Source organism: Dipodomys merriami, unplaced genomic scaffold (genome assembly GCF_024711535.1).
Source record: "Dipodomys merriami isolate MVZ:Mamm:240054 unplaced genomic scaffold, mDipMer1.0.p SCAF_103, whole genome shotgun sequence".
Lineage (NCBI taxonomy): Eukaryota > Metazoa > Chordata > Mammalia > Rodentia > Heteromyidae > Dipodomys > Dipodomys merriami.
The window spans coordinates 3,232,695-3,254,413 of record NW_027202305.1 but is presented as its reverse complement, the minus strand read 5'-3'; the positions used below and the strand labels follow the sequence as shown (position 1 = coordinate 3,254,413).

The window sequence follows — 21,719 nt, the reverse complement described above, 5'->3', positions numbered from 1 at the left end:
CATGGGTAAGTTGGCAGATGGATTGATGGGTAAAAAGATGGCTGGGTGGATGGATAGCTGGATGAGAAGATGGATAGATGGATGGATGGATGGACAGAAGATGGATAATCATCATGAATAGATAATGCTACAAATTTCAAAAATGAATAAATACTTGGATAACTGAATTTTGATCTCCACCAGGAACTGTTTCCGGAGTTGGAAATATAAAATGCTTGTGAAAACTAGGCAGGTATTACCAAATTATAAGCACCTAGACACTAGAGAAGTCAAGATAGAGCTGGCAGCAGCACACAGGACATCAGTAACTCTCACCTCCCTCCCCCGCCCCGCCCTGCGCTCAGTCACCAGCACCCACTTGTGGTAGAACAACTTCCATCACCAACGCAGAGCTCACACTTCTCCATGATCAAAGGGACACTTGTGGTCCCCAAAACGTTCCACCAGGAGGTGTTTGGGGGGCAACTAATGTGGTCCCCAAAACGTTCCACCAGGAGGTGTTTGGGGGGCAGCTAAGTAAGAGGGGGCTCTTCTAGCAGAGGGAGGAGTTGTCCCACGTGGTGGGACCGAGCGACTGGGTCCCCCTTCAAAAGGAAGGGCTCTCGATTTCCTTCAGGGTCTACAGGAAGCTGGCCGCGTCCCCTCCCCTCCCACCATGTGGCTGGTCGTCCTCAGCGCGCTGTTTTGGTTCCCCTTACAAGGTAAGCGCTCAGAGCCAATGTTTTTCTTGCTCAGCTGAATCTACCTGTGGGTCAGGCAGCAGCATTCACACAGCTGGAGCGGCTAATGCGCTTAGAACCATGCCCAGACCACGCATCAAAGGGAAGTTACTGCCTTTGTGTCTCCTCTGGTTCAACTGCTAAAGGACACAGGAGAGGAAAGAACTGTGTGTGTGTGTGTGTGTGTGTGTCTGTGTGTGTGTCTGTGTCTGTGTCTGTGTCTGTGGAATCTATGGTGGCAAACGGTAAAAGGTTTCCTAGGGGTTCTTGTTAGGATTTACCAATTAAGGGCTCCAATTTACCAATTAAAAGATTTTAAAACTTCTTTCTGTGTATGTCTTAGCTAAATAATTTGTGGGGGGGTTCCCCCTAAAAACCAATTTTTGTATCTTAAAGAAGATGGTAACAAATATGATTTGCTCAAGCAAACATCCAGATTATGATAAGGATCAAGTTTCAGATGTGAAAGTGCTTTCAAAATGTTAATATTCTTACTGTGTTCTTCCTTCCTTCCTGTTTTCTTTTTTCTGCCAGTAATGGGACTTGAACTTGGGGCCTGGGCTCTGTCCCTTAGTTTTTCTGCTCAAGGCTGGCACTTTACCACTTGGGAAACAGCTCCACTTCTGACCTATTGGTGGTTAATTGGAATAATAGTTTCATAGCCTTTCCTGTCTGGACTGGCTTCCAACTGCAGTCCTCAGATCTCAGTCTCCTGAGTAGTAATGACTACAGCTATGAACCACCAGTGCCCACTGGGGCGTTTTCTGATTTCTAGAAGAAATATTAATAAATGGTTGAATGAGTGAAGTTGCGTTGAGAGCAAGTCCCTGCCACCTCCTCCACAGGACTCAGCCCCAGCAGGCTGACCGCCGCTGCCATGCTCTTTCCCCACAGAGGCCCTGATGATTCACCACACGGGCACCGTCACTGTGGAGGAAGGCCAGCCGCTCACCCTCAAGTGCTCCACCTCTCTCCAGAAGAATGCCTCTCTCCAGTGGCAGGCCCCCTCGGGGTTCACCATCTTCTTCAATGAGCATCCTGGTAAGAGGAAGAAGGAAGGGAGGAAGGGAGGAAGGAAGGAAGGAAGGAAGGAAGGAAGGAAGGAAGGAAGGAAGGAAGGAAGGAAGGAAGGAAGGAAGGAAGGGAGGGAGGGAGGGATGGAGGGAGGGAGGGAGGGAGGGAGGGAGGGAGGGAGGGAAAGAAATAAAGAAAGAGAGAAAGAACAGGAGAGAAAGAAAGAAGAGAAAGGGGCTGGGAGGGTAGCTCAGTGGGAGCTATGTAAAACAGCAGAAATCAAATATGCTTGCTCTTAAAAGGATTTTCATTTAGTTTGATACATAGTTTTTGAAAACTAAAACTTCAAACTTCACTTTGTTATTTTTTGTACAATTATCAAAGATCTGGATTGAGGGAGCTGGGCAGGTGGCTCAGTGGTAGAGTGCTTGCCTCGCATGTATGAGGCCCAGGGTTCGATTCCTCAGCACCACATAAGCAGAGAAAGCCAGAAGAGGCGCTGTGGCTCAAGTGGTAGAGCGCTCACCTTGAGTTGAAGAGCTGAGGGACAGTGTCCAGGCCCACAGTTCAAGCCCCACAACTGACAAAAGAAAAAAGAAAAGAAAAGAAAGGAAGAGAGACAGAGACAGAGACAGAGACAGAGAGACAGACAGAGACAGAGAGAGCTGGCAAGCTCTGGGGACTTCCAGCCAGGCAGGTAGTGGACGGAGAGTCCATGTGAGTCACACAAAGGTGGGCTCAGCCACCAACCACCGCACATGAGTCAGCCTGGTGAAGCCTGTGTCTGACACAGTCTGAACATGGTTGTTCTCGGGGGGCAAACAGTCTGGAATGGAAACCCCAGCAGGAGTATTAAAGGGGACTCAAAATACACTTTCCATGGCCCCACCCCACCCCCACATCGCCTTTTGACTCTCTGTGGCCAAGAAACAGCCTAGAGCAAAAGGGGGAGTAGGTAGCAGGCTGACTTGGGGGGCTTTGTCCTTGTGCAGCTCGTGACACCCCACAGCCACAGCCAGCTGCTGAGTTGGCCACCTGAGCCATCCCAAGTCACATGACAGAGCTCCTTTCCGGATATTGCTCTTCATATCAAGTCAGAATTTCTAAATGACCGAAATTGACAGGATGTATTTATTCCTTAAAGAAAGAAGACAATCCTTCCTTGCCTCATGATTGCACAGGAAGGAACTGTCTGATGTCTGAAATGGAAAGAAATTCTCAAACGTCTATTTCATTCATGTTGGACACTGGACGAGATTTTTACTAAGCATCTCCTTCATGATGAAACCATTTTACATCTCTAGTTAAAAAAATTCCTAATTGCTAAATGCTTAAAAAAGTCCAAGTCAGCATATTCTATTCCAGTTTACAAATCAGAGCCCTTAAAATATTGATAAGCTTTGCAAACATTATTAAATATTGATAGGTTACATATGAGATAACGCAATGCATTATTTCAAACTATGTCAAAGGGTGTTGGGGAGAAAGGCTATTGGCTGGTACTCTTTGGATCTTGCTTTTATGTTTGCTCGTCACTAAAAATCTGGAAAGACTCGGTCATAATCTATCTTCAACTAGTCATAAGAAATTAAAAATCAAAACCACCTAATAGATGCATTCATCAATGCATTCTTGACATTTATGGTAACAAGATGACCTCAGAGAAATCCACTTTCAAAGAGGTAACTCACAGGGAGACTTACCTACAGAAAATACAACTTTAAATCCTCTGTGGCTTGACTGTCTCCAGTGGAGCCATCTCTGTTTCCTACAAGGACGAGCAAAGGCCAGGTGCTCATTTCACAGATGCCAGGATGCAAATATTCCCTTCCGTAAGCCGCCTGCAGGCGCGGCCCCGCTGCCGGCGCCCGCGTTGGAAGGCAGTGCAGCTGAGGACGTGGCGAGCGTTTCTTCCAAGCGTGGGGAGTGAAAGCGAGGCCTGTGTGTGAGCAGCCCGCACTTGCGGGGTCTCTCTCCTCCTCACCCTTTCATTTCCCCCTTGGCAGCTTTGAAAGATTCCAGATACCAACTTCTTCACCACTCGGCCACGCAGCTGTACCTCCGGGTGCCCCGCGCAAGCCTGCAAGATGAGGGCGTGTACACCTGTCTGCGCTACAGCCACACCGTGAGCACTCAGAGCGTGCAGGTGGTGGTGCGTGGTAGGTATCCAGCAACATCACCTCTGGCGAGGGCCGTGTGGTTCGGTGCACGCGGCGCCAGTTTTGAAACCTGACATTTGGTTTTCAAATGTTACCTATCACGAGACCATTTCTTGAGGTTATCTCTACTCGCTTTTATTCAAAGAAAACAGAACACAGCATTCTATGTGGCGGGCTCTAGATTCAAATCTAAACTTGTGGATGTGCCTTTGGCATCAGTTAAATTTCTTTCCAAGAAACTAAGAGGAAAGAGGGGCGCAGGGGTGTGTGTGTGCACGCACACTAGGACTTGAATCCAGGGCCTAGGCTCTATCCCTTAGCTTTTTCAACTTGAGGCTGACATTCTAGCACTTGAGCCACAGCTCCACTTCTGACTTTTTGGCGTTTAATTGGAGATGAAAGTCTCACGGACTTTCTCGCCCATGTGGCTTTGAGCTTCTATCCTCAGATCTCAGCCTCCTCAGTAGATAGGATTAGGGATGTGAGACACTGGTGCCTGGCTCAAGGAAAGAGAATCAGTATGTGATAAGCAAATAGAATACACCCAGAACTAAGAGTTCAGAGCAGAAGCAGGCATTATCCATCGCAGGGTGCACATTGCTTAGGGAGGCAAAGCACAGGTAAGAATAAAATAGCCCCTGTGACAGCATGCCCAGGGAAGGGCACAGCGGATCAGCTCCCTTCCCGCATCCAGTGACAGCTCCCTTCCCACGCCCTGTGGCGCACTCGGCCCCTGCCTCCAGGCAGGCAGCATGTGCTCTGAGTGACAGCCTCTGATCATCAGGGACCCGCTCCGCTCCATAGCTGGGCAGTGATGTCCAGCCTCCGTCTTAATGTCTTGTTTTGCTTTTTATGGCAGAATAGATCGATTTAAAAAATGCTTTTTATTGATCGTTAAATGACATAATTGCATGAATGTTTCTCCTGGTTGCTGCACTGAAGTCAGCACTGAAGGCATGATGGGAAAGTGGCTGAGAGGGAGGGACTCTGAGGACCTACATGACTTCACCCGGGCCTGTCTGCTCTGTCTGCTCGGTCCTCTGAGGACCTACATGACTTCACCCGGGCCTGTCTGCTCTGTCTGCTCGGTCCTCTCCAGTGCAGCTCTTTGAACACCCCATTGTCTATCTCTACCACACCACTCAACACATGATCTTTTCTTTGTTTATGCCAGTATTGGAGCTTCAACTCAGGGCTTGGGCACTGTCCTTTAGCTTTTTCTATTCGAGACTAGCACTCTACCACCCGAGCCACAGCTTGACTTCCAGCTTTTTGCTGGTTCATTGGAGATAAGAGTCTGACAGACTTCCCTGCCCAGGCTGGCTTTGAACCATGATCCTAAGACTCAGCTTCCCAATGTGTTGCCAATGCCTGGAAACACATGATTTTGGGGGGATTGTGTGTGTGTGTGTGTGTGTGTGTGTGTGTGTGTGTGTGTTACTAACGATTGAACCCAGGGCCTTAAGCATGCTCAGCACAGACTCTACCACTAAGCTCCACCACCAGTCCTAATATGATATTTAACAGTTTGAAACTAAATATAGCACCAGTTGATTAGCTCCTAGCAGAGCCTAATCTTTTTTATCTTTATTTTGCCAAAGTAATGCATCTAGTCATACTTGAAGCGTAAACATGTTTCTGATATCTTGGCAGCACACAGCTGGGCTAATAGATATTGAAGAGTGTGGTTGTGGACTTGTATCAGGGAAGAATGGGGGAAAAGATGTATTTCCAAGACAGAACTACAGAGGAAAAGAAGACCAACAGGCCATTTACACCCTTTTGGTATTAGAGAGGGACAAATGTAACTGACTTGAGTTGAGTCAGACTTAAAAGTCTGCAAGCTGAAAAAGGCCACTTTATTGCCCACTCCTCCTTAGCATGGAAGAGGAAGCCCTGGCTATCCCAAGAAGCGGAGGGCTCCCCAGAGCTCCCCCAGCTAGCCCGCAGCAGCGGTGAGACCTGAGACCGGGAAGTCAGGTTTCTCCTAGGCCTAGCGCTCTACCAATCAAAGAATCGCCATATGCCAAGTCAAGCTGCTGCTGGGAGACTGCTGCTCAGGCATTTTCAAAGACATCACACAGCAGTCACGGCCATTCTGATTCAGCCGGAGTATCTTTGCAAGTATATGTAAGTCATTAACAACCCAGGATTCTGGGCAAAGTCGGGTCACAAACACCGCCCGCTCATTAGGCTGTGTGGGCCACTGAGCCCACGAGCTCTGAGCTGTGCTGAGCTGTGCAGCCCAACACAGGAAAAAAATAATCATTGTCTTCTAGCAACTCCTTTCAAGCCAACCCTGGAAGCGTCCGTTATCAGAAGGCCAAATGGAGACTCCCATCTGGTGCTCAGGTGCTCCACCAAGGGCAGCAAGCCCCCTCCGCAGATCACCTGGCTGCTGGGGAACCACCTGGAAATCGATGGTAGGTCAGGAAAACGGCTCTTTGTTTCCGTCTTAAATTTTCAAGGGATTTTTTAAGTGTTCTGGCGCCCTCTGGTGACAGGAAGTACCCAAAACACCACCAAATAACATCTGCAGAGAACTTATCCATATAGACCATCAAAACTCTTTCTCATATTGAAAGGATAATCGCAAATAATGACAGTTGAAACACAGCTAGTACACCTGGACATAAACTTTTTCATGGCATAAGAGTGAAAATACATTTTATATAGGAATATACACTGTGTAGTTGGTCATGTGTTACCTTGCAATGAGCTTACCAAAAAATTGAAGAGATCCCGACTATTATGCATTGTATATACCTAACAGTAAATATCCAAACAGCTTCACCTCCACTTAACATGCTTAAGGATTTACACTAGTCTATAGTTAAACTAACCCATATAACAGAAGGATATGTGTGTATGTGTGTGCGTGTACACTGACTCTTTTATGTAATGTATTGAATTTTGTACTGTCTGTGAACAGCACTCATGTGAACACACTTCCACATTGTTGTAAGCCATAAGACTGTAAAGGAAGAGATGAGATCTTCCTTAGATGATGTAAGACTGTGTTACCCCCAGGAGGACAAATTTTAAACATGGTAGGAATAAAGATACATTTTGAGGTTTTGCTTGAAACAATGTAACAAATATGATGGTTTGCTTCCATCTCACCAGGAATGCCTTCCCTATCTGTAGAATCACACATCTTTCAGAGCTGCAAGAGGCCGTATAGAGTTGAGAAAAGTGAGGGCCAAATGGAATTGTAGAGAGAAAAATCTATGCCTGAAACCCAGCCCGGCACCAATTGTACTTTAAGAGCAAGACTCCTATGTCAGGAGCAAGTAGCTCACGCTTGTAAGTCTAGCTACTCAGGAGGCTGAGACCTGAGGATCACAGTTCTAAGCCAGCTGAGGCAGGAAAGTCTCTAAGGCTTTTATCTTCAATGAATCACCAAAACGCCAGAATTAGAGCTATGGCTCAAGTGGTAAAGCACCAGCCTTGAGTGAAAAAGCTAAGACACAATACCCAGGCCCTGAGTTCAAGCCCAATACTGGCACTAAATAAAAGTGAACAAACAAAATCAAAACAAGATTCCTTTAACCTATCTAATTCATATAACCTGGGCAAGTTCCTGGTTCCAGTTATATGGATATAATCCAAGCCCTCCTTGCAGGACCCGCTACAAGCTTTGAATTTTGTCCCAATAACAAAGGATTTGAAGAAACCTAGCTATTCTCTCCTTCACCCACTTGCTTTTATGGCCACATCCTGCATAGGAGAGGCCACCCGCTGAGGTCAGAGAAACTTAGAAAACTATTCTTTGCCATGATGTCAAAGCCCTGGGTGACTAAAAGAACCGAGACCATGCAATATCACCAAGGAGCCAAACCCTTTTTGATCTCCTTGTATTGCTCCCTAGGGGCGACCCACCATGAATTTGGCCCGGACAGGAAGAAGTGTAACACCACCAGCACACTGGTAATCCACGCCGCAGACAAAAGCTCACAGGTGAGCTGCGTTGTCCAGCACGAAGGGCTGCGGGGGAGAAAGCTGGTCACGCCCTTCCGGTTTGAAGACTGGGGTAAGAACCCGCCATTGTCTCTGTTTTTAATTGACCTTAATCCTGTGCTATCAGATGAAACCCAGTGACTTGAGTATAGTCCTTCAGGGTGCGATTACAGGGAAGCCAGCTTTCCCTAACAGCAGGTCCCTGCAGTGAGTTCCAGTGGCAACGCAGTGGTAGAGCAGGGCTGCAGCCACAGCCAGTCGGGAGTGAGGCCTAGCAGAATGCCGGAGCCTGGTGCCGGGCTTTCTTCTGGACGAAGACTGCCAGCGTCACGTGACTGCAAACAGCTCTGCCTGGGGGGCTATCAAATCAAGCACACTACCCCAAAGGAAACAACATGACCTGAAATACCTTTCAAGGTGTCGATATTATTTTAGGTCCTTAAAAAAAAAGAAAACTCATGCAATTGCATTAGACGTGATTGCTCTTTTTAGATCTGCTTTGTTGTGACTGTTTTGAAGATTCCCCCCAGAGCCCAAGCTATAATTTAAAAACTATAAATAACTCTTCGAGTCAAGATGGATCTTTAAGAAGCTGCGTGAACCGTGGGTCTAATTAGCAGAGCCGTGAGTCTCGTTTCCCAAAGAATGTCTGGGTGTAAAACAGTACAAGGGTATCACCTCAGCAGAAAGGTTGGATGACAGAATTAACTGGAAACCTTCTTTTATCAAAGGTTAGAATAGCCTGCAAGGAGAGACGTCTGCAAAGGGTGAGCTGGCACAGGAAACTCTGGCCCCAAGGGCAGCGGCTGTGGCGGTCAGGGTCCCTGGCACTGCCAAATGCTTCCCATAGGACCCTCCCTCAGCCAACCAAAAGAAGTTTATGGAGACGCTGCCATCAGTAGAAGACACGGGGCCCCAGAGACTGGTGTGCCTTGTAATGTCTCCCGCACACATCCCACACCACACCTCTACCTGCCCGGGAGAGACAGGAACGCAGGGCAGGCGAGGATGAGACCTGAGACGGAGGCTTACTAGAGTCAGAGGGCCACCAGCCAGAGGCCCACGCCTACCATCCTAGCTACTCAGGCGGCTGAGAGCTGAAGATTGTGGTTCAAAACCAGCCCAGGCAGGAAAGTCCTTGAGACTCTTCATGTCCAATGAACCACCAGAAAACCAGAAGTGGTGCTGAAGTTCAAAATGGTAGAGTGCTAGCAAAAATGCTCAGGGACAGCATCCAGGCCCTGAGTTCAAGCCCCATGACCAACAAAAAACAAAAAAACATAGAGGGGCGGGCACTGTACTCACCTAGCTAGTTGGTAGGAAGTCTCATTTCATTGTTTTTCTTCTCTTTCTTTTTTTCTTCTTTCTTCCTTCCTTTCTTTCTTTCTTCCTTTCTTCCTTCCTTCCTTCTTTCCTTTTTCTTTCTTTCTTTCTTTCTTCCTTTCTTTCTTTCTTTCTTCCTTCCTTTCTTCCTTTCTTCCTTTCTTTCTCTCTTCCTTTCTTCCTTCCTTCCTTCCTTCTTTCCTTTTTCTTTCTTCCATTCTTTCTTTCTTTCCTTTCTTTCTTTCTTTCTTCCTTTCTTCCTTTCTTTCTTTCTTTCTTTCTTCCTTCCTTTCATCCTTTCTTTCTTTCTTTCTTTCTTTCTTTCTTTCTTTCTTTCTTTCTTTCTTTCTTCCTTCCTTCCTTCCTTCCTTTCTTTCTTTCTTTCTTTCTTTTGAGACAAAGTCTCATAGCCCAGGCTGGCCTTGAACTCTCAACCCTCTTGCCTCACTGCTGGGATTACTGGCATGTACCACCCAACTAGCTTGATATTCAGATCCTTAAGTAAGAAAACCAACCATGTTAAGGGAAATGTGCTTTTTTTATTGTTGGGTTATTTTTTGTTTTTGTTGTTGTTTACATGGCTGAAAAGTAGCAATGTTGCAAACACCCCCTCTCTTCTGTGGCTATAGATCCACATCTCATGTTTAGTAACAAGACAGATAGAAATAAGTTAAAACACCTGTCTCCTCTATAGCCACCTGTGGGCTGTTTAGTATTTATTAACTTTTTTTTTCTGTTGAGCAGCTAGGTTGATATAACACATTGAAAAAATTGTGTTTATTCACTTGGTTTACAGTGTTGATTATCTGAGGTGGCTGTGACACACAGTTACAAATAAGAGCTCTAAACCTTTGTGGGTACACTCTGTGGGGCAGGATCCTGAGACTCTCCCCAAAGGAGGGCCAAGACTAGGACAGAGAAGGGAGAGGAAGAGCAGGGGAGTCTGCTGTTATTGGGGTGATGGATTGCATTCTCTAGTCTCTCAATGAGAAAGAGCCATGTCCTGTTACTAACCTGTGGCTGGGAGTTTCACAAAGTTGAGCAACAGTTCTCAAGCTTTTCGATTTTAGTGAACACACACACCCACCCACCCACCCACCCACCCACACACACACACACACACACACACACACACACACACACACACACACACACACACACACACACACACACACACCACTTATTTAAGTTTACATGGACCATGTGAATTCATGGATCCCATTCTGACCACCAGGGAGATCCATCTCAGACTGGCCGGCATCCATCCATCCAAAGTAATATGTAGTCTAAATATGACTACTTAGCAGCTGGTTGGGAGGATAAATTAAAGTATGTGCGAACTCTAGTTTTAACCATACGTAATTAGTCTAAATGCATACAACTGGTTTTGTACTTAAACACGTAATTATCTGAATTCATGTGAACGTGATGATGGAAGACTGTCATCGTTCAAGAGCTCTCAATATCCCCCAGATTCTGCACCTCATCATTTCTATGTGATTCACTTTTGAGGTTTTCTCTCTTTCCGTTACCACTAGCCGTTCCTCTTCCTTCAACTTTCTCTGTGGTCACTAGCCTTCGTGGTTTTAAAAACAAAACCTGTTTTGTTTTTCCTTTTCTTTTTTTTTTTTGGGGGGGGGGTCTGGTCATGGGGCCTGAACTCTGGGCCTGGGCGCTGTCCCTCAGCTCTTCAGCTCAAGGCTAGCGCTCTACCACTTGAGCCACAGCACCACTTCTGGCTTTTTCTTCTTATGTGGTGCTGAGGAATCAAACCCAGGGCCTCATGCCTGCAAGGCAAGCGCTCTACCACTGAGCCACCTTCCCAAGCCCAACTTTTTAAAATCATTCATTGTTTTTACCAGTCCTGGGGCTTGAACACAGGGCACTGTTCCTGGACTCCTTTTGCTCAAGTCCAGCACTCTCACTTGAGCCACAGTGGCTCACGTGACTAGCTTTTTCAGTGGCTAATTGGAGATAAGAGTGTCACTGACTTTCCTGCCTTGGCTGGCTTTGGATCACAATCCTCAGATCTCAGCCTCCTGAGTAGCTAGGATTCCAGGCGTGAGCCATCGGCACCCGGGTAACTTTGACTTTTATATTGTTGTGATTTTATCAGCACTTTTTCTTGTTCATCTTTTACTGCAGCTAATTTATTCATTTAACTTTACCAAGCAGAGCTGTGTGCACCCAGCAGTTAATAAGCTGTAGAGGCGGGGCTGCTGGGGCCGAAACACACCTGAGCGTGTGAGCGTCTCCTAATGCTTCCTGTGATCCTTCCTCCTCTCCTCAGCGTTTTTACCCACAATTCAGGCATATTCCTTCGTACTTTTCAAATTGTTCATGTTCAATGAGTAAAATAAGGTTTTGCTTAATTAGGTAAGAGAAATCTTTCATTAAAGGGGTGTCCAAGCAGCCCTTGGCATCTCGGCATGTCTCAAAGGCCTGGGGCACATTCCCAGGCCCAGCCGCCCCCTCCCCACGGCTGGCCTTGTCCCAGGCGGTGATCGCTGCTCGGGTCTCCATGCCATGACATTTTGTCAGCCCTGTGCTGAATAACCAGCCAGGCTCTATGCTAAACATTCTATGAATAAACTCATTCGTGCTCTCCAAAAGAAACACAAAGAAGAAAATGCCATCAGTGCCCCCCAATCCACAGACAAGGAAACGCATGAGGTTGGATGAGTCAGGCCTCCTGCGCAGGCCCAAGCAAAGAGCGTCACTGGAACTCAGCACCGCCCAAGGCTGGCTCTAGAGCTGCCTAGCTGACGGACAGATGGGCAGGGTGGACGGATCTGGAAAGGAACGGTGAGTGGCTTTTGCCCACTACCGCAGAGGCCCAGCCTGCAGGCCTGTCACGCTGGCCAGCGGCAGATGGCGGTCTGCAGGATGCCAACACAAACGCCAGGCTGGGAGCTGCACACGCGGCATTCTGGAGATTCACACACAGTCTCCACACACCACCAAATGCCCCACCACCGAGCCCAACGTGGGGAAAACTGCGCTCCACCATTGCAGAATTCTGTCTTTCCCTTTCCTAGTTGCTGACCAAGGGACAACAGCAGAGACCCTGCAGAGAAACCCCCTCTCCTCCCACACGTCCCAGCGCACCACGGCTGCCGGTCAGTGTCCAGCTCCTCTAATGCTACAGTTTAAGAGTATTTTTTTAATGTTATTATTCTGTGTGTGCGTGCATGCACACGCTGGTACTGGGGCTTGAACTCAGGGCCTGGGCACTGTCCCTTAGCTTCTTCTATGCTTGAGACAGGGCTCCACTTCTGGATGTTTTGGTGGTTAATTGGAGGGTCATTTTATGGACTTTCCTGCCCAAGCTGGCTTCAAATTGTGATGCTCAGATCTCAGCCTCCTGAGTAGCGAGGAGGACAGGCGTGAGCCTCTGGTGCCTGGTACTGAACACCTCTGAAAAGTCCCACCCCTCGGCACCATCCCCTGGAAAGCTGCTATCAGCCAGAGTTTGGGGGTGACCAGGGGTTACCCATGAGTCATGTGCATGTGATAGCTCATTTCCTTTCACTTTAGTCTCAGTGATGGAAAATTCCACTACACCAGAGCCCACCCAGGAAGAGGAGGAGCAGCCCACTCTGGACTCCGGCTTGACCACCGGTAAGCGTCACCTACTGAAATGAAATCAAACACTTGACATTATAACCTCTTAGTCGATAAAAAAAAAAACCAGTGACCTTTTTCGGCTCTCCTTTTTTCTTGACCTTTCTTCCTTTTCTGACATGATTGGCTAATTGCTCCCTTGCCCCCCCTGACGTCCTTTGCCGGCTGCTCTCCTTGACCTACTTTGCCTGTCCTGTTATTTTTCTCTAACCGCTGCTTCTCTATATCCATTAGCTAATTACACATCCTCCCTAACTTCTTAAATGAGATGTACTTCTGATTTCACTGCCTTATCTCCCTCCCTCCCTCCCTCCCTTTCCTCTTTGCCTCCTTCCTTCCTTCTTTCCTCCTCTCCCCTTCCTTCCTTTATTCCTTCTTTCCTCCCTCCCTCCTCCCCTCTCTCTTTCTCTCTCACCTTCCCTTCCTCTTCCCTCCCTTCCTCTGTCTTTCCTCTCTTTCACTTTGCTTTTCTCTTTTCCTTTTTGGTAGTGCTGAATATTGTACCCCAGCTTCCCACGTTAGGCCAGGACTTTCCCATGGAGCAGCCTCCCCGGCCCAGGGCACCTCAATTCAAACAAACAAGTTTAACCCGCTTCCGACATTGTTCTGGCTGTCCTAGCCATGCCAGAATAGCTCTAGAAGATCTCACTGTTTCCAGGATGTTCTGTGAGCATTAGAATATCCTACTTACTGCTCATTCCACTTTCTACATATCGCTAGCAGAATTTCCTGCCAACTCTTCAAACTGACACTGCTCGAAACGAGAGCTCCTCCCCCCACAAAATCCGCTCTCCCAGAATTGGGCTCCCTCGGCAGCATGCACCCGCAGACACCCCTCATCCACACGCACCCGCAAACACCCCTCATCCACACGCACCTGCAGACCGCCCCTCATCCACACGCACCCGCAGACCACCCCTCATCCACATGCACCTGCAGACACCCCTCATCCACACACACCCACAGACCGCCCCTCATCCACACGCACCCGCAGACACCCCTCATCCACACCCCTCATCCACATGCACCCGCAGACACCCCTCATCCACACCCCTCATCCACACCCCTCATCCACACCCCTCATCCACACGCACCCGCAGACACCCCTCATCCACACTCACCCGCAGACCACCCCCATCCACATGCACCTGCAGACACCCCTCATCCACACGCACCCGCAGACACCCCTCATCCACATGCACCTGCAGACACCCCTCATCCACACCCCTCATCCACACGCACCCGCAGACCACCCCTCATCCACACGCACCTGCAGACACCCCTCATCCACACGCACCCGCAGACACCCCTCATCCACACGCACCCGCAGACACCCCTCATCCACATGCACCCGCAGACACCCCTCATCCACACGCACCTGCAGACACCCCTCATCCACATGCACCTGCAGACACCCCTCATCCACACGCACTTCCACAGCTTATATGTGGAAGGGCTCCGGTTCCTCTCTGTCAGGCACTTGTCCAGCTCTGCAGTCACCCACCTGATGCAGACCCGCCATCTCCCATGTGGAACATCACAACTCCGGTCCTTCTTTCTGATCCACTTTAGCACCTGCCAATCAAAGTATCCCTTTGCACACTGCACACTTAGGAAAGCTTCCTGTTTCCCATGGTCCACAACTAAGAACAGGACCCCCCTCATTATTCCCCCCATGAGGTGCAGCTCACCCCTCCCTCCACAACCCTACCTCTAAAAAGTCCCCATGAAATTCCAGATCTCCACGGAAAACTTAGTGGACAAATTCAGCCCTCAGGGACCCCTGTGTCTGAGTCCCTCTGTGTCAGTGTATAAATACGTGTGGTTCTAGAATTTGACATCCTGTCTCTTGCTTCTGTTTGCCTTTATTAGTATGTTGCTTTTCTTAGTTTTCTTGCTCAGCTGGTGCTCTACCACCTGAGTCATGCCTCCAGCCCCACTTTTGGTTGGCCCCTTTGAAGATGGAGTCTCACACACGTTCCTTGCCTGAGCTAGCTTTGATCCACAGTTCTCTGGATCTCAGCCTCCTGGATAGGTAGAGTTACAGGTGTGAGCCACTGGTACCCAGCAAGAAATACGTGTAAGCTCATTTGGTTTATCCTCAAATGCCTTCCCATTAGAGCCACTTTGAACCAAGTCGAGATCGGTGAATTTTCATGTTATTTGGATATTTTCCAAACTCCTTGGTCATTTCTTTTACTACTTGAACTACATGTTGCTAAAAGGCATGGCTTACAGCTAACTTGGATCCCCTGACTATAATTGAGTATTTATGATTCAATATTCTTTCATGCTTTCTCTAGCAATGAATAATAATGGCTTTCATGTCTCTGTCATTAGAAAAATAGCCTTTTGGATTTTTTTCTGCCAAGGTTCTCGCTTTGGTTGTTTCTATGCCTATCTCATTTTCAGAGAAAGGACTTGGAGGAGTGACCTCTGGCCCTTTCCTTCCCAAGGGCCATCTCTGAGCCCGACCGAGCACGGATGTGTAGTACATGTCCTCACCAGAGCCTCCTCCTTCTCCCTCCAGAGACAGACCCTCAGCAGGCGGGGCTGATGCGGAGAAAAAGTGGGATTCTACTGCTCAGCCTTGTGTCTCTCCTCATCTTCATCCTCTTCGTCATCGTCCAGCTCTTCATCATGAAGCTGCGCAAGGCCCACGTCATCTGGAAAAGGGGTGAGCGGGGAGCCATGCCATCCGCTGGACCACCATTCCCACACACGGCTGCACAAGCTAGGCAATCCAGGCAACTGGTCACCCTCAGAACCACTGGCCTTCGAGTCATGTGGGTTGTGTCTCTCCAGACACTGTGACCCAAAGACAAGTGAGCAGCAGAAAACAGAGCAGCTCTTGGTTTTTGTTTTGTTTTGTTTTTTTGGGTCCAGTCGTGGGGCCTGAACTCTGGGCCTGGGTGCTGTCCCTCAGCTCTTCAGCTCAAGGCTAGCGCTCTACCACTTGAGCCACAGCGCCACTTCCAGCTTTTTTCTTTTTGCTTATGTGGTGCTGAGGAATCGAACCCAGGGCCTCAGGCATGCAAGGCAAGCGCTCTACCACTGAGCCACCTTCCCAGCCCAGCTCTTGGTTTTTGTGCTGCAGGACAGACAGGACAGTCACAGGAGGGCGCAAAATGCAGAGCTCAGTCTCCCTGTAAGCATTTGCTGAGTGTCTGCTGCGTGCCGGGCACCACCTCCGGCTGCTAGGGGCTCACCTGTCAACCAAGCGACGAGCAGATCCCTGCCGTCCAGGGGTTCGGGCTCTCACTGAGACTGTATTGGCCCCGTTGGTGCTCAGCACCAATGCGCGCAGCCTCACTCATCTACCATAGATTTGCCATTTTTCCCTGAGCACACCAACAAGAAGAGTTGCTAAAAAACAAAAAGAAAATTATACAGCTAGTGTCGGAGGTGCCTAAGTTAACAGCAGCCTCGGCGGGGCGTCGGGCGAAGGGACGTCAGGAGGGACACAGAGCAGCGTCGCATCAGTTCACTCTGGGGTTTGAACCTGGGGCTTTGCACTTACTAGGCAGGTGCTCTACAACTTGAGCCGCTCCTCCAGTCCTTTTTCAGATAGGGCCACATGCTTTGGCCCATGGCTGACCTTGGACAGAGGTCCCCCTACCTTTGCCTCCTACTTAACTTACAGAGGGATCCCTCATGCCCTGCTTATTTGTTGAGATGGAGTCTTGCTCGCTTTTTAGTCTCAGAATGGCTTGAAGTGCAATCCTCCCAAGCAGCTGGGATTGTAGGCAGAAGCTGTAGCAGTCAGCTCTACAATACTTTAAATTACACATATAACTTAATCGTGGTCATCTGTGGTAATTGTGGTGCTGATCTGTTACATATGGGTCAAACAGCTCCAGGGGTAGAGAACCATTGACCTCTCAAGACAAAACACTAGATCCTCTAATGGCTTTGAGTAGCATTGCTCTTAATTGTTCAGTATCTGTCTCTACACAGTCAGATGCACTAACATCCTCATTATACATCAACCTAGAGACAAGGTCTGATAGTTTTCAGGTGTGTCTGCCTGCAGCCTGGTGAATATCTATTTCAAAAATCTTCCACTAATGACTCAGCCCCACTCTCCCATTGTTCTTTTAGAACTATTGCAAATGAATAGCTATGTCCATCCTGCCTTTAAAGCTCCTGTGGTAGCATGCAGAGAGCATGCAGAACTGGGTCCTCATAGTGTTAAACTGATGAGGGCTGGAAATACAGGAGGGTAGGAACACACGGCTACAGTGCAGTAAGGTAACGAGGTACCATCTTATTAAACACAGCTTCCTGTGTATAAATGATGTCTGTGGCACCAGAGATCAGTGTGTGAACTTGCTTTTCTTGCAGAAAATGAAATTTCAGAACACACCCTAGAAAGTTACAGATCAAGGTCAAATAATGAAGAAACATCTTCTCAAGAGAAAAATGACCAAAGTAAGTCAATCTGCAGACTTGTAGTTTGGGGTATTTTGATTTAATGTGCACAATATTTCTTCCAGCAGTGAATAATTTGATTTAGTCTGTATCCTGAGATCCTAAGGTCTTAGCACAAAAAAAATTGATATTTGTATTAAATAAATGAATGTGAAGCTTTCCATTCAAAAAGAAATATTTCAGGTCTTTTGAATGGCTTCATTGTTATTTTTCAAGTGAAATAATAAAGAAAATGAAAAGAAGCTAAATGAGAAAGAGTAGGGAGAGATAGTGTGTGTGTATGCCTGAGTGTGTTCACGTATGTATATATGTGTGAACATGTGCATGTGTGTATGCCTGAGTATGTTTGTGTATGTATATATGTGTGAACATATGCATGTGTGTATGCCTGAGGGTGTTCATGTGTGTGTGAACATGTGCATGTGTATGTGTGTGTCTCAGTGTGTGTTATGAATGTGAGTGTATGCCTAAGTGTGAGTGTATATGTGTATGTGTGTGTAATTGTGTGTGTGTGTGTGTGTGTGTGTGTGTGTGTGTGTGTGTGTGTGCTGGTCCTGGGGCTTGATCTCAGGGCCTGGAAGTTATCCCTGAGATTTTTCACTCAAGGCTGGCACTCTACCACTTGAGCCACAGCTTCACTTCTGCCTTTTTGCTGGATAATTAAAGAGCCTTACAGTTTTTCCTGCCTAGGCTGGCTTTGAACATCATTCCTCAGATCTCAGCCTCCTGAGTAGTGAGGATTACAGGTGTGAGCCACCAGCACCCAGTGTGTGTGTGTGTGTGTGTGTGTATGTGTGTGTGTGTGTGTTCTTGATCATCATTCACTAGGCAGAAACTGAGTCTATAAAAAATAGGAATTGTTTTTCTTTTTAACTGTTTCATATCCAATATGGACATAGATTTCTTCTTACTGCTGGGAGTTGTGCAGAGTGAAATGAACTTTGCTGCTTGATTCTCCTGGTTTGCTGGAAATAAGAAGCTGATCCTTTGTAACACCCCTGCATTTTTGTTTTAATCTCCTAGGATGTGCAATGGAAAGAGAGAATAGATGCACTGACATATACACACAGACACAGACACACAGACACACACGGAGTGAGCTGGCTATGTGAAAACTGTAAAAAGGGAGAGAAGAAGATAGGGAAGGGGTGACATGGCTCAAAAAGAAATGTACTCATTACCTGCCATGTAACTGAACCCCTCTGTCCATCACCTCTACGACAATGATCAACGAGGGGGCTGCAGTCTGGCGGGGGACCAGCCAAGGCAAGGCTGTCAGCTCTGTGTGCCTTGGGCTGCTCCGGTGTGGATCCGGCACAGCGGAGCTGACACCGTGAGAGTCCAGTTCTAATACTTAGCAGGGAAAGAAAAGCCCTCAGCTCAGATGCTAAACAAGTGGGAGTTCCTACAGTTCAACTTAAAGGAAATCCAACGTGAGGACTGGGATTCAGGACCCATCCTCAGAAAGGGGGCTGGGAAGGTGGCTCAGTGGTAGAGCACTTGCCTTGCATGCCTGAGGCCCTGGGTTCGATTCCCAGCACCACATAAGCAAAAAGAAAAAAGCCGGAAGTGGCGCTGTGGCTCAAGTGGTAGAGCGCTAGCCTTGAGCTGAAGAGCTGAGGGACAGTGCCCAGGCCCAGAGTTCAGGCTCCACGACCGGACCCAAAAAAAAGAAAAAGAAAAAGAAAGGGACGGGCGGGCGGTCGCCAGGCCAGCAGGAAGTTGCATCTTCTCACACCTCTCCTCCATCTGTGTTGCCTCTGCACCTCACATCCAGCTGTACAGCCATATTCTGAACAATTAAACGATGACTCTTGCCGGGCATGGTGATGTGTGCCTGTGAGTCCAGCCCTTGAGAGGCTGAGTGAGGAAGTTTGAGGCCACCCTATGCTACATAGCAAGTACCTGTCTCAAAAATAGATGATCCAGGCACCTGTGGCTCGTGCCTGTAATCCTAGCCACCCTGGAAGCTGAAATCTGGAGGATCTTGGTTTGAGTCCACCCCAGAAAGAAAATTCTATGACATTTCATCTACAACTAACAAGGAAAAAGCCAGACTGGAGACCTGGCTCAACTGGTAGAGCACCAGCCAAGCAAGCAAGGCCAGCCAATGCAAGACCCCATATGGATGACATAGGTAGACAGACAGACAGACAGATAATTCTCTGCAGCTGTTTCTAGTCTTTGTGTGCCTTTTCATAGTCTTTGAGTGGTCTGTCCATAAACCCTACTATGTTTTTGTGCTTTTTCTGGAGTTGGAACTCAGGGCCTTGCACCTGCTAGGCAAGTGTTCTACCACTTGAGCCACCATTATTTTTTAGTATTTAATTTTCTGAAGGCCATATAGTGTTTTCTGTAGTACATGTAACGGAACTGTCTCTGAATTTTATTTCAGACTCATTTGCATGTTGCTTATGTAACAAGATGGTTGTTGTTTTTTTTTAGTCTAGGGTGTAACAATACATCCCAACTGTTCATACAAGTCGGGGAATTTTAGGTCCAGTGTTATAAGACATTAACAGAGGGGCTTCAGCCACCATGTCCAAGTGAGTGGATGCAGTGTTGGTCAGAGTTGATACTCACGCTGTTTGCCTTTCAGCATCCCTGTCTTGGGGCTGCCTGGGTCACCTCTTGCATTGGTGTTCAGAAGCTAAAACAGACAGGAAGGGAACTATCCAGCCCCTGTGCCTGGAGGCAAAGCCGGCTCGGGTCCCAGTGAGCATCGTGTAGCTGTCTGCTTGTGGAGGTAGGCCTGCAGCGTGACCTCTGGGCACAGCTTGGGGAACAGAGCCACATCCGGGCACGGGGGGGGGGGGGGGGAGCGGATGGGGGGGCGGGAAGAGCACAAGGTTCTCTGAGACAGGGCAGCAGCAACCAGGGGAGACCAAGTCATGCTCAGAAAGCTCATAGGAAAAAAAGAGAGAGGAAGGGAGGGAAACAGGGAAGAAAGGAGAGGGAGGGAAGAAAAGAGAGGGAGGAAAAGGAGGGAGGGAAGAAAGGGGAGGGAGAGAGAGGAGGAAGGAAGGAAGGAAGGAAGGAAGGAAGGAAGGAAGGAAGGAAGGAAAGAAGGAGTCAGCCTTGACAGGGTAGAGCATGTGACCTACTAAGCCTGTGTGACCAGCTAATGTCCTCTCTCCAAGGGAACAGGGGGTCTTAGATAAGAGACTAGAGTGAAACTACTTAAGAAAAAACAGCAGGGCGCTGGTGGCTCATGCTCATAATCCTAGCTACTCAGGAGGCTGAGATCTGAGGATCGAGGTTGGAAGCCAACCTCAGCAGGAAAGGCCATGAGACTCTTATCTCCAATAAACCACTAGAAAACCAGAAGTGGTGCTGTGGCTCAAGCAGTGGAGCATAGGCTTTGAGCTGAAGAGCTGAAGGACAGTGCCCAGGCCCAGAGTTCAAGCCCCACGACCAATGAAAGAAAGAAAGGAAGAAAGAAAGAAAGCAGCATTATATTTATTTTTTGATATTTTTTCCCTTTCGATCATGAAGGAACTTTGGGATGAATGGGACCTTACAGACCAATCCTAGGAAATTCCTTCCCAGTTGGACTTTCAGAAGGTGACACAGGTACTGAGGAGGTGGAGGCTGGAAGAGCCCAGATTTGAAGCTGGCCTGGGCAGAAAAGTGTGAGTTTCATCACCAACCAACAAGCAAAATGCTGGGCTGGAGATGTGGCTCAAATGATCAAATAACAGCTGAGTGAAGAAAGGCTCTGCGTTCTAATCCCAGTACCAGCACCCAAAAGAAGGTGATGCCCGTGTGGGTGTGGAGACAAACCAGTACACATGATGGAGGGCAGAGAGGAAGGCCCTGACCCACGGCCTGGAACAGGATGGGGATCCAGAGAGGCTCCACCATTCCCATCGACGACTTCTGGCCTAACGAATGGCTTCTTCCGTTCTTCAGCAAAGGGCAGGGTGTACATCTGAGGTTCTAGAGCCTGTCACCCTAGTTGCGCCTCAGAGTTTTGCATGTGAGTGACATGGAGCGTGTCTTTATTTCCTTCCATCAGTTTATGTCTGTCCAGCAAGCTCGCGTTGCTTGGATCGGAACAAACCCCTTCTCAGATGACACGGGTATGCGTTTTCGTCAGCACGCGTTAGCTGCACACACGTCCACATGCGTATACAGTGTGTCTCAATCACTCCTTCTCCTCATCCCACCCCCTCCTGAAAACAATTTCCACGGGTTTCATGGTTGTTTTCATACGTGCAAATAAAGTGTGTCACCATATTCATCAGTGACTCTCTTCATTAGCCCAACCCCCTTCCCTGGGATTCACCCTCCCCGCCCCCCCAACAACAAAATCTATTTTACTTTCCTGTCGGTTTTTTTCAATGTATACTAATTATGCCAAGAGGTTTCACTCAGACTAACTTCCCCTCAGCCTGCCCTCCTAATCTATTGACCACCAACTTTGAGGTTCCTTACACATCTTCATATGTATGTGAACTGCATTCCAAAATTATTCGCTCTTGGGGCT

The 21,719-nt window shown here is 48.0% G+C and overlaps 1 protein-coding gene across 2 annotated transcripts; it reads left to right on the top strand.

Moving 5' to 3' along the window:
* The first annotated feature begins 628 nt into the window (after window positions 1–628).
* LOC138809565 (cytotoxic and regulatory T-cell molecule-like) lies at window positions 629–21,455 on the top strand. 2 transcript variants are annotated; one of them, XM_069996229.1, is made up of 11 exons: window positions 629–701; window positions 1,614–1,760; window positions 3,740–3,892; window positions 6,172–6,315; window positions 7,764–7,925; window positions 12,214–12,294; window positions 12,713–12,796; window positions 15,330–15,476; window positions 17,144–17,230; window positions 19,830–19,976; window positions 20,726–21,455. In XM_069996229.1, the coding sequence occupies exons 1-10, from the start codon at window positions 656–658 to the stop codon at window positions 19,958–19,960; spliced, it is 1,182 nt and encodes a 393-aa protein (XP_069852330.1). In that variant the 5' UTR covers window positions 629–655; the 3' UTR covers window positions 19,961–19,976; window positions 20,726–21,455. The 2 variants fall into 2 exon arrangements, with proteins under 2 accessions (XP_069852330.1, XP_069852338.1); XM_069996237.1 differs by having other exon boundaries at window positions 20,548–21,455.
* The last annotated feature ends 264 nt before the right edge of the window (window positions 21,456–21,719 follow it).